Source organism: Prosopis cineraria, unplaced genomic scaffold (assembly GCF_029017545.1).
Source record: "Prosopis cineraria cultivar Desert tree isolate PC_DT_omini unplaced genomic scaffold, ASM2901754v1 PC4, whole genome shotgun sequence".
Taxonomy (NCBI): domain Eukaryota; kingdom Viridiplantae; phylum Streptophyta; class Magnoliopsida; order Fabales; family Fabaceae; genus Prosopis; species Prosopis cineraria.
In genome coordinates, this window is record NW_026555335.1 from 34,871,767 (window position 1) to 34,890,518 (window position 18,752).

The following is an 18,752-nucleotide window of genomic DNA, read 5'->3' on the forward strand; positions in this document are numbered from 1 at the left end:
AAATTTAACTAATTTTGCTTTCATTATTTACCAAGGAACTCTTCATAGTTTAGCCCACTGTTCCCTATAAACCGTCACCTTCCGGTATTAAGACGAAAAGGCAAAATGATCATTTCTTTATCAATATGTATGTGGTTGCATTATAATTTTTGATTTAATATGTAACGTGATAAATAATAGATAATCCATATAATTTTCTGTAATTGGTCTTGGGGCTCACAGAACAGAAATAGAAGTCAATAAAACATAAATACCTACCATAGCTAACATTATGCATCATTACCCGCTACCAATAACATCAATGACCCTAAAATTGGATCATATGTATAAAGGAACAGAAATGTCAAATTGGATTATTTGTAATTGCAGAACAGAGAAGTTGCCAATTGAAACCGGAAAAAAAGAGACAAAAAAAGAGAGAGAAAATCCAAGGAAAATCAAACTCTTTGAGAAGATCAAAACTCAAAAAAGTCTCCATCGAGTTAATACTCCACTAAATTGGAGGGAAAGAGACAGCCGCATACACAGCCTATTTTCTCATTATTTCTCTTCAAATTGACAAAAAATTGATGGTTCTTCTTTTTCTCTTCATTCAAATTATATCAAATCTTGACGGGAAAATTTCAGGAGAAAACACCAATACTTGTTTCTGTGAGGCATGTCCCGTTCCTCCTCCATGCAGCAGCAGCTTCACCTCCAAAAGGGGGGGAAAAGGGCTAAAGGAGAAATTTATCATCATCCTCAAGTCCTCAACTAATATCTGGCATTTGAGTTGCTGTCATTATCGTCTATTCTACTTTGAGAACTATCTTCATGAACTCATATACAAAATAACTAATAGCGGCTGATGGTAACACCTAAAGAGTCATCCAATTGAAGAGGCTATGTCAGAAATTGTTAAAAAAAAAAAATCAAAACGAAATTGCAATTTTAAGTACTAGACATAAACGATGAAAATTATTCTCACACAACTTTGGGTGAGAAGAGAGAAAAGGGTGGATACAATAAAAAGCCACAGAACAAGTCACGGACCTTTATTTGGAGATAACCCTGTTTTATAGAGTGTATGGATTAAAGTTTGGCTCTATCTTAGACTTCAAAAAATGGAATTCTTTGCCTGGCATGAACAGGTTTGGGAATTTGGTTCTTGGTATCTTCAGTGAACAAGAATGCCAGTGGCTAAATCCTTGAGGGACTAAATCATAAATTTACTCGAATTATTGTCATCTAAAAGGGAAAATACTAGTTAGCAACTCCGGTTTTATATAAGCTCAGATCCTAAATAGTCTTCAACCAATGAAATCAGTCTAAACTCTAAAGTACTCTCATTGCAATAATCCAGAAACCCAAAATAGACGAAGCTCACTAGTGACCTGCCCCACTAGACAGCAGGGTCAAAAACAAAGGAAACGACACATCATTTTCAATAGGCGTATTAACATGTTGCAATCTTGTCCAATTTTATACCTTAACAACATGCCTTCTGAGTCACATAGAGGTCCTGCATGTTCACCCAACTCCTACTGACTTAAAAGTATACTTTGGTACAAATCAAACCACCACTACATAGACAACATTAGTCAACATCATTTTACTACAATAGTAAGCTAATTAGCTTCAGATGTCTGCAAAAGTTCATGAGCATAGGTTGTCAAAAATAATTCAGGAGCCTTAAAATTCTAAAAACCAAAAAAACAAAAACAAAAACAAATCTCTTCATGTCAGTTTGAAAATTCATTTTTAAACCAAATGCTGTTGTTCCCTGACCTTATTGTCTACCGTATGCAGATTCAAATAAGAGCCAAATAACAGGAGTAACTGCTCTAAGTTCACAAAATAAGAGTCGCATTGTGTCCTTTTCATATTTTACCAAGTGACTGAAATTTGACGTGTAGTTTTTAGATATATGAAAGAATAAAATCCAAAACATAGACCATACCTGCAACAAGCTAGGAATCAGTCCTGCATAAAGAGCAGGAACACCGCCTTGTTCAACAATCTTGACACAAGTTTCCAGTGCATTCAACCTTGTTGCCCGAACTTGCATTTGAAGCTGTCTCCGAACAACTTCAAAGGGATATGTAGCAGCTTCAGCTGCACAACCAGCAATAGCACCATATATTAGAGTTCTAAGGGGTCCCAATTCCAATTGTTCCAAAGCATTCAGTTCTTGAGCTTGTTCTCTCATATGTTGAATTCTTTTTCTTCCTTCAGGTGAATGCAGATATGCTGACTTTAATATGTCATAAACACCATAGAATACGGCACCTGAAGGTGCCATGCTGACAATGGAGGGTACCAAACCCTTGTAAAGAGAAAAAAAGCCTTCAGTGTTTATCATGTGCCGGAAGGTACCAATTACACCTCCCAAGGCCTCACCACCAGGCGCAACCATTACTGTCCTGATCTGAAAAAGTTCACTCTTAGAATGCAACCAAAACATAATAGAGCAAATAAAAAACACACTTCATTGAGAAGCCTGTTCAGAGGAGGAATAACATTCAAAGCTTGAGAATGCCTTTTTATGATCCAAATGAGACACTAGAGACATACAAAAATGACAATTCTATTGATATTGAACTATGGTATTCAGCTGTTGCCACGTCGTTCTAAAATGTAAAAAGATGCAGTTCATGGCTATAATTATGTTCTGAATCTCCAGTAAAATTAAAAACAAAAATACAGCAAATTAGAAGTCACAAATGTATGATTAGAGAGCATCCTGGACCTGAAGGACGTTGCATCAAAGTAATAAAGCAACAGTGATGGGAAAAGACATGTTTACAGCACTCTATGTCAGGAAAGACATGCTATCTAATGGGCCCAAAATAACTCTAGGTTGGTTTGAAGATCAAGTGTGAGAACCAAAGGTTGACTAAATTGATGTAGTTCGGAGAGATGAGGGGACGAGAGGAGTAGCAAAGAAGTTCCCTATAGTATTGCTAATTGAATTATTGAGATGGAAAACTAGCAATGGCATTTTGTAAATCGATACTCAATATATAGGATCCTTATAATTGCAGCAAATTGGTAACATAAGCTTCACATGCACTAGATAAGCCGCCAGCCTTGCATCAAACAAGATATAATAATATTTATCTACAGATTAACATAAAGAAAGTAATCAGAGAAGGATTAACAGTCTTAAATTGCCACTCACAGTGTCCATGGGCAGGCAGAGCAAGGTAGCTGTAATCCCTGCAGCAGCACCCGCAACAAATCTCTCAAAATTTGTGGTTTCTTCATTGCCGGATATCCTTACCAGGTGATTTCTATATGTATCATAAGCATAAAAATTTATAGCTTTAAAGGGTGCTGTTCGAAGAATATTTACAAAATTTCCTTTCCAGAAACCTTTCAACCCTTGAGAAGTTGCAATTTCCTTAATGACCTCAAATAGGTTTTTCTGTTCACCACGAACTATGTATTCCAGTTTAAGTCTCTCCAGAGGTGCTACAAAGGTCCTGATACAACAAAAAGCATTTGCTAGGTAAAATGTCGACCAATGAATTTGTGCTGCAAAAGAAAGAAAGATGGGTAATTGAATTCAAATTGTGCAGCAAAGTGACAGATATAGCTAAAGCAATAGAAGTTCTCCGTCATAACAAGCGCTTGAAACTGCAAAGGGTATACATATGAAACTTAGAAGGGCAAAGTAGAACAACATGTTGAATTTATGTGGTTTCCTAATTCACAATACCAGCCTCATGAATTACTTGGAGTTGACCCAATATGAAAGAAAAAGCAGCTTCTGAATTTGTCAAAATGATATGGCAAAGGAGAAAAGCAAAAGTACATGAAAACTACAAAATTAACAATAAGAAAAATTGGACAAAATCGAACAAATAATATTTTCTCAATCCTGTTCACCCTTACAAAATTGAACAAATAAGAAAAAGATATCATTGCCACCATCTGCAAAGGAAGAAAACTACAAAGTCGCGGTGTATACAAAAAATTACCAGGTAAAGACGAAAATAGCAAAGGTACATGAAAATTCAAAAGATGAGATTAAACAAACAAACACAGTCAGGAAAGCAGAAAAAATAAAATAAAAGCAGAGCAACTGGCATGAACTAATGGTTCATTAATCCAAATATTAGACATACTAAGCAATCCCAAACCTTGAAACCATAGCAGCCACAGCTCCGGCCCACAGATGCTTAGTCATATTCAAAGCACCCGATCCCTTCATCTGAACATTCTCCTTCTCTTTAAATCCATCGGACCTGTCCGAAACTTTATCCTCATGCTGGCCCAGAATTTCTCGCGATTCTCGAACATAGCTCTGATCCCCATCGCTTCCGTTTATCGACAAGCTCAACGACAAAAACCCACCACCGACTGCGCTCGAAGCTCTCCTTTCCCGCTTGAAAATTTCGAAACTCACCGTTCTTCTGCGATCCCATGAAAAACACGAAACCCTTTCCGCTTCAGAATAAGTCTTGGACGATATCAACGAAATAAACGACGCAGGAGCTGAATCAATATCGAGGAACAGGCCCCCAGGAAAGAATAAATCAGACGATTCGGGTTTAATCAGATGGGACATTGTAATATGTGAACTTTATTTTTATCGGAATTAGATCCGAACTAAGAGATCGATTGGCTTGGTTAGTTTTCTCAGTAGCACAACATCGAGTTTTCACGTTTTCTTTCAATGTAAAAGGAGGGCCAAAAAGACAATAATAACGAGAAGGAACAGGATTCGGGTGAAGTGAGAATGACAAGAGGAATTTTAATGGAAGATTCTTGCATAGCTTTGCCCGCCGAACTCCGCATTGCTCTGCGTCATCGTCACTTAGATCTGGGAAAGTTGGATGTGAGTATGTAGGAATATTCGAATGCAAAAATGCTTAATTATTCTGCCTTCGTACTTCCTAACTTTCATATTTAGGTTGTTGCGTGGCGTCCGGAAGGCCAAGCCCGCGGCTGCAATACAACCCGACCTCCACCAAACACTGTAAAGACTGTTCTTCCTTTTTCGGAATATGGTCCATCACCAAGCCACCGACCCTATTGTGTTCAACGCGAATGCGAAGGACCGCGTCAGATTTTAACGACTTTTGTATTGTATTTTATATTTTTACATGTATGTGCAGGAATCTGACGTGAGAATGTGAAATTATGATATTACCATTACCACTTTTTTAAATTATTACTATTATAAAATGTTTTCACCATGTACAACTTTTAAAATCACCCTTGATCAAACTAAAACTTGTATTTAAATTAAAAGTGAAAGAAAAATTTTTTAAAAAATATATAAAGTAAAAAAATGTTAAAAAAAAAGTTAAAGATTAATTTTATTTTTAAAATACATACGAAGGGTCATAAATAATTCAAAAATAATTATAGATCAATTTTATTTTTGAATTTTTAAAATTCAAAGCTTCATCACTTAGTATTAAATTATTATCCATCATTATTAATAGATCTCACTTTTTGCTTGACCTAATTGTTTTAATATTTTTTTAATAATAAAGTATAATGGTAAGATCCTCCTTATATTTTTTAACTCTCATCCCTTCTCTTTCATCTTGTCTCCCATCTCCTCCATCCATCTCATCTCCCTCTCTCTAGAATCTTTCTCATCTCATCATGCAATATCAATACCATACTAACAATCATCAATAAACATGAATCTACTCCCCCTTCCTCATGCGCCTCCATCCTCAACCTCATAAAAACAACTTCAGCTTCTCCTCATCATTTAACACCCACTATTAATATCATATCGTCTAAACTAGCATCTTATTGTCCCTCATTCAACTCACAAACATGTGTTCACCACTCATAAGGCTAGAATAGACATGAAGTAAAATGCATGCACTCTGCATATAACTCTAGAAGAACTTCCACACAAACATTTGCTCATATGTGGATAATCCAAAGAAGAATTAAAGTGGGGAGTTGCCAGAACAAGTCAGCAAAACATTCTATTAATGGCATTGAGTCTCAAGTCAGGGTATAATGGGTACATCATGGTTTACATGCAAGACATACCCAAGTCGATGGCTTTCTATGTTGATGCCTTTAGCTTTGATGTTCGCTGCATACACGAATCAAACAAGTACCAACATCATATAATATACATACATACATATATATATTCGAATCCAAACTCCTGCTACCATTTTTAATTATACATGCGGAATCACCAAATAATAATATGAACAAGAACGGGTCATATGGGGAGAACTAAAGTTTAAAGAGAGAGTCAGGCAGGGTGGTGTTTCCATTTATTTTAGCCTATATTTTGATGACCAAAAAGCAGAGTACTCAACCCATGATTGTGAAACTTTTCATTCTCGTACAAAAGATGAAAGATGAACATATGGTCTAGTGGTTAGAGAATATTCGATTCAAAAAAGACCTGAACTCTATAGCCTAGAAAAATAAAGGGGACAACAGCCACAACCAACAGACTAGGAGGAGGCTTCAACAGGCTTGAGAAAATGTGTTGGTACAACGGAATCAAAGCTATGATCCACGGACGAGATGGAAGGTGAGTGTTCAGAGCCTTCAGGGGCGAGTAATGGAGTGATGATGATGGCAGTGTGCATGAGCAATAGTGAAAGCTTGAGAGTTTCAGGGAGGGCAATGATGAAGAGCTTGAGAGTGATGATAGATAAGTTAATGATTCACCTACTTTTTTTTATTTTTTTTTATCATTTTCCTAGTCAACTCCACGTGTCTTGGCATGTTGTCCACATGTACATGCATGGTCAAAAAAACTTACATACATCAACAAGATAATGGAGCCATTATCTGGAAAAACAATTGGCTGACAAAACAAAAAATTTTTAAGGTTGAGAAATAAAATTGATATATAGTTGAGTTTAGAGTCATTTGTAACTCTTTGTGTGTATTTAAAGGATAAAAATGACCTTAATTCAAGAAAAAATGATAGATAAATTTTTCTAAAATAGGAAAATGGCAATTTGGTTTTACAAGATGTGATAATTGTAGTGAAATTTCAAGAGATTTATTTGAGATTAAATTTCTATATGAAATTACTTTTGTACTTTCTTGCGACTTAGAAAATTATAATTTTTAAATTATTTTAATCATTGATAGAACCGAACTACCAAACTCATAAATAATATAAAATTAGTTGCACTTTATTAATAGAAAGTTGTAATTTTTTAAATTATTTTGGTCATTAATAAAATCAAATTTGTAAATACTTATACCAAACTTGTAAGCTATAGAAGATTAGTTGCACCTTGAAAAAATTCCTGATTGAATATTGTAATTTTTTAAAATCATTTTAGTTATTAGTGGAACTGAATTTACGAATATTTATACTAAACTTATAAATAATATAACATTAATTGTAGAAGAATACTAAAATAATTTCACATAAAAATTTAATTTAAAAAAATCTCTGAACATAACTGTGATTATCATATTTCACAAAATTAAATTATTAATTTTCTATTTTGAAGAATTTTTCTGTCCTTCTTCCGATGTTAAATTGACAAATAAAAAAAAATGCGAACAATTCAATTTACCTCTAAAAAGGGGCGGCAAAAACGGCAGGGATCTTCGTCGCTTTTGTTCTCGGATTTGCCACTTTGCGGGACAATTGGCATTTCCGTAGGTTCAGACAACAGGATCCGCCGAACATGTTTCTTTAATATAGCCAGACATGGTCATTATAATTCATGTAGAGTTTGATAAATTACGTTCCTTATTATGGAATTTAATAAAAATATGATAACACAAAAAAAAAAAGAAAGAAAGAAAGCAAAGAAAACAAAGTCTAATGCTAGTCAAATATAAACCAAATCAAAATATGGTTGATTAGCTTTTCTGCAGTGCAGGATTAACAGATATGTAGATAGACTAGAAAAATATTATTTAAGTGCTTGTTTAGTTTCATTCTATTTTTTGGTTTTAAAAATTATATTTCAAAATAAAATGAAATGAAAATCTATTTGATTGTATTAATTTTAAAACAATTTTAAAGTTTATAAAAGCCAATAATAATGATTGATTAATAGTAATGAACTTTGATAGTGATTAGCCATAGTTGGTGATAATTTATGCTCTCTTCGTTTAAAAATATAAGGTATTTTTTAAAGAGTTGAATGTTAAAAAATATAAGACATTTTTAGTCTTTTGATGTGTAATCATTATCTTTAAAAGTGTCCTTATTGATAATGACTTTACATTTATTGTAGGATAAATATGAAAAGATAAGGTTAATTTAAAAGTAGGTAACTACTTTATTGAAGTAAGATTCAATTAAAAATGTTTTATATTTTTAAACGGAGGAAGTAATAGTTAAACATAGTGTGCTTTAAAAATTAGAAAAACAACTATAATATGTTTCTGTTTTTTTTTTTGTTTGAAAAAACATACATTTTGATCCTTACATTTTACTACAAGTCTCTGCATTTTTTTTCGGTGTTCTGAGTCTCTATACTTTTATTTTTTATTGTTTTATGTTCAACCAAAGTTCTTACATTTTGTTCATTTTATTCCTTTAGGAACTCAAAACATCAGAAAATGAAAGTATAGGAATCCAAAACATCATCAGAAAAATGCAGAGACTTATAACAAAACACGAGCAAAATATAGGGATTAAAAGGTATGTTTTTTCTTTTTGTTTTAAAAAATAAAAAAATCAAAAAAAATTTAAAACCATTTAAATTTAAAACAATTACCCTAACAAATTTTCTTATTTTTTATTTTTAAAATAAAAAATAATTTTTAAAAACAAATCAAACATGCCCCCTAAAATAATGTGATTCCTCATTTCCTATTCTCTAACCCACAGGCTATACGCACCAGCGGATCGAACAAATGATTGCAATTTTTAGCACATTTATCACTTTGCTTTGTTGAAAGTGTCACGCGTAATATCTTAGTATTATATTTTGCTTTTCCTCATGTAGTCTATAGCATTATTGGAAAAAAAAATGTAAAGTGAAGTTAAAAAAAAAAAAGAAAAGAAAAAGGACGGCACGTCATGTTCGTGCCCAACAAATTAAGAAGAAGAAAGACATTATTATCATCAAGACTATATGATTTAAATATTATCTGACATTTTATAAAAACTAGATATATCGTCTTATGCACTACATCTACATGAAGCACTGATTAAGCTGTATTGTTTAATGTTTATATTGTTTATAGCTTTATAGATGGTACCATTAGTTAAAATAATAGTATTAAAACACAATTCGAGTTGGCTAATCATAATAATAAACTGGTGAATCATTTTTTTTACTTGGTCGGATCAAGAGTTTTGATTTGAGCAATTGAGTTAGATTTTATACTTTTTTCTCTTCTTATTAAGCCTGAAACTACGTTGTTTTAAATTGAAAAAATAACAATTTGTCATATTTGTGCCTTAATAACTTTATTTTATTAAATTATATGATATATATATATATATATGTTGTATTTATTTTTGAACTAATGTTTTTTTTAAATACTGTTCTTTTCACGCGTGCGTATATATGTGTGTGTGTGTGTGAATTTTTTTTTTTTGCATATTTTAATTAAGTTAAATTATTTTAATCATTATTAGATTGACTTTGGATCAACCATGGGTAGATCATTAACCTTTGATCCATTATTTTAATCAGTTTAATAGCCAGCTTAGTCTTCACTATTTTAATTAAAATTAATATTATTAAATATTAAAATTTGAATAAATAAATTTAAATAGTTATAATTCAAAGAGAAACTATTGACAAATGTTGCTATCCAATGGGAGAAGGATATTTTCATTTTTTATTATCATTTTCCCTCCACTTTTTAGTCATGACTATTCATTGAAGTTATAACTAAAACAAATTCATTTTAGACAGTGTTATCAATGATCGTGATTAAGAAATTTGGGAGAAATGATTAGCAAAGAAATGGAGAGACTCCTCACCCTTGTGAAACTAAACCAATTGATATAGTTGGAAATATCTAGGTTTAATTAATTATGAAAATGTATGATTTGGCATATTTATGGGGTCAATTGGTCAAACGTTATTGTTTGTTCATTATTTCTCGTGATCTCTCAAGTGTTTAAAACAGGCTATGAGTAATTTATGGATGAAAGTAAAATTTTATATAAAATATTAAAATTAGAAACTAAATATGCACCTTTTTTATGCTAACTAAATATACGCTTTTGCTTATATATATATATATATATATATCATAAAGACAAAAGAATCTAGAAGCTACATACAAATTTTGAATTTGATTTTTTGATAGATTTGGCTAAGAATTTTTTTTACCAATAATTAACAAAAAAATTAAAACTAACCATGCGCTAGCTAAAAATATTTTTTTAAAAAAAATAAAAATTGATATATTTTATGCTAAACAATAAAAAATAGTTTTTTGACCAACAAAAAGCAAAAATGTTTGAACCTAACTAAATTTGTTCTTCGGTTAGATGTTCGAGCTGGACCTATTTTAAATGTCAATGGGTCAATTTGTTCAGAATATTATTTAAACGCAATGTTTTCTGATTAATAAAAAAATTGTGTTTTGATATTAGGAAATCACAATATTTTCATTGTTCCAACCCCATGCGTCAACATTTGTTTTTTTATAATGGCAATTAATTCATTTTCGGATAATTCTTTTCCACGTCATAACCTCTTAACTGTGACAAACTCAATTTTTTTTTTTCGGGGTCTGAATGTCTGATAACATGATTAAAGGGATGACGGTGAACAATTAAGTTTAGATGGTAACAATTACGTCTTCCTAATAATTTCTTAGTTAATATATTTTCATCATTTTTAAACGCAATGACACAAATGAGATATTCTTTATTTACAAAATTGTATTTTTATATTTACTGCGAGTCATCCTCATCAAACAAAAAGAATGTGATGTTCAAATTTGACAAGAAGGAAGGAGAGTAACGGACCAATAAAACCACTCACGCAGCATAACACAACAACCCATCAAGTCTTCCCTCTCGTTTAGTCTCACTTGTGAGGGATCAGCACACTACAAGTTCTTGTGTCATTATGATCAACTTAGAACATTAGGGATTGCTTTAAGTTAAAAAAAAAAACTGTTTTTTTTATAAAAGTTTCGAGCTTGTTTTTGTTTGAAATACTTGAATTTAAATTAATTAGCATTGCAGAAAAGTAGATGATTTGGAAAAGATAAAATGACAAAGTTAATGATAAGTGATTCCTATTCTAAATATATGTTTGGTTTGGTAGTGAAAGTTCATATATGGGCCGTTTGTTTTAGCAATTTTTTTTTAAGAAAATAACTTTTAAAAAAAATAATCACTTTAAATAATATGTAAGGTGTTTGTTTAAGATTTTAAAAATAATCAGAATTTGAAAAGAAAAAAAAAATCTGATTATTTAAAAAAGCTAATCAAGTAGCTTTTAAAATGATGCATTTGATAAATGAGAGAGAAATTAAAAGAAGACACAGCCATTTTTACACTAATTTCAAAGGACAAAAGACCCTTTTGTTGTGCATCTTCTTCCTCAATGCATTTTGTTCCTCGGCTATCATCCATCTTCTCCCTCTCTTTAGTCTACATCAACCTAATTGACCCTTTTTTTCAACTCTGTTAAAGGTTTGATTTGTTGTCTTTACTGCCTACTTTATTTCATATTATTTCTTTTTCTTTTTCATGCTTTCCTTCTTATATGTAGATTGTATGGAATATCTAGAAGTCAGATCTCTCAAAACCAAGGGGCGATAATTATTTTGAATATCTTTTTTCCTTGATTCATTGGTTCTACAAGAAGTATTGAAGTATTACTTCATTTTTGAAAATTTATTTGGCAAGGTTTGCATCATCATAGTGAGTTATGCCGGCATATTTTATTTTAATCTAAGTTACTTTTTTTTTTAATCCAAAGGTTATTTGCACAATTTTTATTTAATTTAATTTTTTTGTACATTAAGAGTGCTTTGCTCATCCTTAGAGATGTCAATTAGGGGTGGCCTTTCAAGGATAAGGGCCTAAACAGGTTGGCTCTTTTAAGCCTGATTACACCTCAGAGCTCTATTTTTAGCAGCCCAACCTTGACCCTCAAGGTTAAAGGACCAGCCCTCAAAGCCTCAGCCCTATTTATTTTTTTTTTAAATTTTTCAATTTAAAAATTTAAAAAACATATTTAAAATCCTAATAAAGTTATTACACATCACATTAAGTCTAGGAAAATAAAATAAAATCAATTCACACAATAAAAATTTTAAGTCTGATGAAAAAAAGTAACATCTCAAAATAAACTCCGACATCAATTACACATTGGTAGCTTTATTAGCTAAATCTTGATGATTTTCATCATCATCATCATCAATATGATTTAATCATTCTCCTTGTAGATCCTCATCAATGGCAAATATGTTAAGCTTTTCATATCTTCCTTTTTCATCCTTATTATTTGCAATAAATAATAAACCAAAATCATAATTTTAAGTTGTTTAAAGAATGCAAAAATATTCAAAGTAAGCAAATAATAATGTGCGTGCCTACTGTTTGGACTAGAGAGTGAGTGCTAAGCTTGAATGATGTGGTGTCTTCTTTTTATATATATATATATATATATATTTATGTTTTTTTTAAATGTATTAGGGCTTAAAAAGGACAGCCTTGACCCTAAAGGGCTGGCCTTTTTATTTTCAGGCTTAAAAAGGCAAGCCCTTTTAAGTTTGATTTACCTTTTTAAATACCGAAATAGCGGCCCGATCCTTAATTTTTTCGGGCTTAAAAGAGCCGGTCCTACAGACTCGACCTTAATTAAGAGCTCTACTCATCCTAGCCCTAGTTCGCTCTTGAGAAAAGAGAGAATGGATTATGATAGCTCCTTGCCCGTTCTTCTGTAATGTTTAATTTAGTGTTGATGGATCTTCTTGTCATTGTGATGTATTGTGGGCACAAGGCTAAAGCCTAGGCAATGGTCCTTACCACCTTAGTTATTCTGTGATTTTGTCACTGTGTGAGATGCAAGCAGGCAGAAAACTCCTTGGATTTTTTTAAGTTATAGTTTAAATATGTTTCATTTTTCATCTCTCTTTTTCTCTTTTATTTTTTTATCCCTACTAAATTTAATTGATGCGCAGCTATAATTTTTAAAAAAATATTAGAATGGCACCCAAAAAATGGCACAAAAGAAAATATAAGAGGTTCTGAGGGAGATGGGAGAGATAAGGTAAAATGGGATGATAAGAAAACTGAAATATTTTTAAAAATATGTGGTGAAGAGATACTTGCAAGGAATAACCAAATACACATTTTAATAAAAATAGATGGAATAACCTTATTAACAAGTTTTATGAAAAAATAAGATGTGCTTATGATTGCACACAATTAAAAAATATATGAGATGCTTTGAAAAAGGACTTTGAATTATTTACAAGGTTGGTTAGAAAGAAAATTGGTCTTAAATGGAATCATGAAAAACAAATTATAAAAGCTCCTGAAGAATGGTAGGCTGATAAGAGTAATGTATGAATATGTTTTGATTTAATATATAATTTTTAAGTTAATGAAAATCTTATTTAAGCTCGTATAAGTGATTATGAAGTTCATTTAAATTTTTGGAAACCTTGATCAGTCATAGTTTGAATTCTTTGTAGCTTGTTTTGTTGAAATGACAAGAAAGCACTTGTTCGTTAGGGAAATCATGATAGAGTCTTCAGCAATGAAAATTTCTCTTATCTACCCTCCGTCCCTTTCTCCTACATTTTCTTAATCTATTTTTCCTCTATTTTCTTTAAAAAAAAAAAGCTCTGAATTAATAGTCTCCATTTCCTTTTTTTTTAGCAACTATTTGGTTAAGCTATGCCTATATATAAAAGGATTGCAAGCATTGATTGAAGGTTTGTTTTCTCATCCATGTCTTGATTGTTAGAATATTTATTTATAGATTAAGATTAATTAATAAGTCCAAGGAGATTGGTCTTTATGATCTTGTGTAAATTGTGATAGGTGGACCATATAAATGAACCCAATAAACAGAGGCCTAACTCACAATTCAGTAGCCATCAGTTATTTCCTATCTCTTAACTGAATGAGTCAGAGATAATAAAATATATAATTATTTAATAAGGCGATCACCAATTTGATCCTTATAAATCGATTAGTCGATAATCACTAAACACATGACTCATTTTTTTTCTATTGCTCCATTATCTCTGCACTATTTGAAAACTTTGGGGATTAGTGGGTTGTGTGTTTGTTTACACTAGAAATAATCGAGCTATCTTAAGCGCTCATGGATTCTTCAGGTATGCATACATTACTTTACTTGTTAATGTGAATTGAGATATATAAAATCTATCATGTGGTATCAGAGTCAAACTCGAGTTTGCTCAGTCAGTGAGCCATTTGGTGGGCCACCCGAGATGGGACGTCATAGATTAGTCGGGGGAGTTGTTAGATCCCACATTAAAAAGATTTGAGGAGGGTCTTGATTATATAAAGAGGTACACTGTACACCTCAATGAATTAGTTTTTTTAGAGAGAGAGAGTAATAATCCTGTAACATTAATTACATTTCCCATCCTACGCTTTCGTCCCGTAAGTGTAATATGATGCCAAGCTATATAGATTGATGGGACTTATCTGTTTTCTTATACATAATCTAATCTTTTATGTCACACAATTGTGAAAAATAAAAGCCATCTCACTCTCGCACACCTATCGTCATTTTTTTTTATATGATATCATCGTGCTCAGCAAGAAAAGAAAAAATATTATTTCAATTCAATTAACCTGTCCAAAACCTTTAATTGGACTGGTCAAAAAATTGATTTACTAGTTGATTAATTTGACTGGATAATTTCAATTAAATTTTAATATCATGATTTTTTTATTATTGTAATTCTGAATAAATAATCATATCCATGATATCTCCATCTTGCTTTGATCATCAATAATAGATAAATAATTACTGACAACTGTATTAAAAAAACTTTGACAAACTACAATATTCATGAAATCGAATCTTCTGTAATATTTTTCTCCCTCAATTGCTCAAGTACAATGTAGTAGTCAAACTTCTGTTAATTAATTTTTTTATTTTCATTTTATTTATAACAACTTTATTTCGCTACAATACACATCAATTGGGCAATTGACGAAGGTATACTCCGTAAGGGATCCAAATCTTATTCGTACAAACAATGTAATATTTATTTTCCATATTCAATACAATCCACAGTATAGTTTTAGGAAGATATCTTTTCACAGAGATTTTTGTTTGGTTATAGAGAGAATTTAGTGTGCATTTGGATAAGAGAAATAATCAAATTTTTAGTCCAAAATCAATTTTTTGAGTCAAGTTATCCAAACAACAAAAAAAAAATCAATTATTGACTTAAACATGCATTTTTTTTCATACGCTCTCGTATTTAGCTTTCTACAAAAAATTGATCAAAAGTGTTGGAGAAATACAAAAAAAGGTTCAAAAAAATTATAAAAAAGACACAATATTAAATAAAAGTAAAACCAAAATCTCTTTTTTTCTCTCTTTTTTTTCTTAATAAAATTTAAATTTTGGATATTTTAAAAAGTTGTTAGCATGAGTTTTTGTCAACCACCATTTTTCACTTAACACTTACTATAAAACTAATTCAAATAAAATATTAATTGATAGAGAAAAATTAATTTAATTTAATTTAAAATTTAGAATCATTACAAAAATTATTACAAAGGTCCAAAAAGAGTGAGAGATTTTGCGTCATTTGTTACATTGCTCTATTTTTTATATTGCTAAAATTTTAAGGTAGTGTTTAACATCTTTGTTAGATATAAGTCATATCCATGATATCATTAAAGATTAATTTGCAAATTATCATTTTCATTAGTTATTGTAAAATTAATATTTGGTATTTAAGAATTAAATCTTTCTCTTTTATTAAATTTATTTTAACTAAGATATATTGAGTTATCTATTTATATAAATTTAAATGTTAATATTAATATAATTTAAATTTTTAATTAATTAGATCTGTAATTTAAATAATATATTTTACTTCTTAAGTAAAATGTAAGAAATTTAATAATATTAGATATAAATTTATTAATAATTTAATTTTGAAAGGCAATGTCCTTTATAGTAATTTATACAGATAAAATTGATTCTAAATAAATTATCCAAACATCTTTAATTCTGTTAAAATTAATTTTAGAAAAATTATATCCAAGAAAATTGTATTATAATATAATTAATTATAATTAAAATTTATTATTTAATTAATTATTTTTATAATTTATTATATTCAATCAAAATTCAAACCGACATTCAATCCACTAAAGCGTTTTCAAATATATTTTATGGGCCTGCCTGGACCAGCAGTGGGGAAGGTGCAGGTTCGTTATAATAACTGGGCCTAAACAGAGCCAAGTGGGCCAGTGCTCGGTGGACAATCCATTTCGCCCGGTCCCACAAAAAGCGTACGAAGAGGGTGATCATTGATCAATATTCATTATTCAAATGCTCGGAAATTCGGAATGGTAACCGAACCAAAAATGAGGGGGCACGAGAGAATAGTTAACAAACCCGTGAGTAAGAACGATTTCACGGACATTTGTCTCGTTGTCTCGGAATCGCGGCAAAAACCGGAACCTGTTTCAACTTTCGATGCGCTAATCCAGACCGTCGATATCTTGAACTAAGCAGTACAGATTTAATACGTTTTTTTTAATATTTTTAATAAATTATTATTTTAATACTCCATCCGTTCTTATATGTAAAATATTTTTAATATAATCTTACATATTAATAAAAGTTTATTATTTGGCTAAAATAAAATAAAATTACATAAATTTTTTAATTTTGCCCCTAATAATATTATAATTAATATCATAATGGTGGTAGGAAAAATATGCGATTAATGATCCATTCTACTCCTCCTATCTTATATATTAATCACTTTTTAAAAGTATAATTTAATCCATTTTATAAGTAACTAATATGTTTCAACACAAATATAAAATTGTCTAATTACTTAAGAACATTATTGACACTTTTTATATATAGAGATGGAGGAAGTAGATATTTTATCTACCCAAATTAAAATAATAATAAAAAATGTTATTAATAATATTTTTTAATATTTTTATTTTTATATATTTTTATTTTTAATATTATTTCACAAATTTATTATTATTATTTTTGGCAAGTATAAATGGATTATTAAATAAAGAGTATTTTTAAAAGTTTATATTTTTATTTTAAAAAATAATATTATAAAGTATATTTAAATTTGAGTAAATTGGCCTCGTAAAAAATATATTAACTAAAAATTATGGAAGAAGTTTTTGAAAATTCTAAAATGTGGTGTTGGTGTGTGATTGTTTCTTTTTATCTTCAAAATAAATGAAAAAAATTGTGTAATAGAATGACAAAACTCTCATAATTGAATGATTATAATCGTAACCTATTTATAACCATACTTTTTTTATTAAAAAATATAAGATATTTTTAATTAAATTTTACCATTTAATAAAGTAGTTATTTGCTTTTAAACTAACCATATATTTTTATATTTACTCTTACTAAACACCCTGCAATAAATATAAAGTCATTTATTAATACGGATACTTTTAAAAAAAGATAATAATTGCACATCAAAAGATAAAAAATACCTTATATTTATATTTTTAAACATTCAACTCTTCAAAAAATGTCTTATATTTTTAAATAGAGGGAGTATATCATTTTAATATTTGAACACTTTTGATTTTTGAATATTTCACCATCAGCGTAGTTGGCATAATATATTTTGGATTTAAAAATAAAAATGAAATTTCAAATTTGAAAAAAAGAGATATTTTTGTCATTTCAATTTAACTTAAATATTAAAATGTTAGGCTGTTATCTTTATTTAGTCTTATTAAATGGACTATATATATAAAAGTCCTTTTAAATTTAATAAATTTTATTGATGCATGTGATTTTATCTAAAAATATATTTTAAATTGTGAAGTATAATGTTTAAATTAAAATAGATGTAATGTTATAATTGCAACTCCTTCAAAAAAAATTTTATACTCTCCTTGTAAGAAGTTTTTTCTGAGTTAAACTTAGTTTAAAACGTAGATCACTTCGTATATTTTGAAATTATCTTTCCGGATGTATTATTAGCATGTTTTTGGCCAAAACCAAGTTACATTTATTATTTGCATTAATTAACTAGAAGTATTGTTTTCGTTCTATTTTATAAAACATTTTTTAAAATAATTTAATATTTTAAAATATAAGATATTTAGATAAAAATAATGTTTTATTAACAATAATTATTTTAATATTGTCTAAATATGATCACCTTATGTTAATCAATTTTTTAATTAAAACCCAAACACACCATTCTAATTAATGGTTCACAGCTAACAACTCGATGGTTCGCATAATTTATTTCTGGCGTTCTACCCAATTATTGAGTTCATCCGTTCCCACAGAGCTTCGGCTACTGCGGCCATGTATTGCATCGAAGATCCCGTCGGAGCCTAGATCAAGCGTGGTAGTTGGGCATGATGTAACCAAGAAGCCAAGTTATAAAATAGGAAGTGTATTTGTTTGAATAAGATTCTTAAATATTCCTCCAATATTTATATATAAAATATTTTTAATTAAATTATATATATTAATAAAAATTGATTGTCTAATTTAAAATACAGTAATATTTTAATTTTATTTTTAATTATTTTAAATAAAAAAAATAATTTTTTTAAAGTAAATTGATAAAAATACTTATTTTTTTCTTTTTAATTTAATAAAAGTATAATCCATTCATTAAAAAAT

General features: G+C 29.7%; 1 protein-coding gene across 1 annotated transcript; it reads right to left on the reverse strand.

Moving 5' to 3' along the window:
* Positions 1–293: 293 nt before the first annotated feature.
* Positions 294–5,027, reverse strand: LOC129310043 (probable mitochondrial adenine nucleotide transporter BTL3). Its single transcript, XM_054951869.1, has 4 exons — positions 4,125–5,027; positions 3,161–3,464; positions 1,940–2,407; positions 294–857 (listed from the first exon to the last, which is right to left on the reverse strand). Exons 1-4 carry the CDS (start codon positions 4,550–4,552, stop codon positions 789–791), a joined length of 1,269 nt encoding a protein of 422 aa, XP_054807844.1. The 5' UTR covers positions 4,553–5,027; the 3' UTR covers positions 294–788.
* Between the last annotated feature and the right edge of the window lie 13,725 nt (positions 5,028–18,752).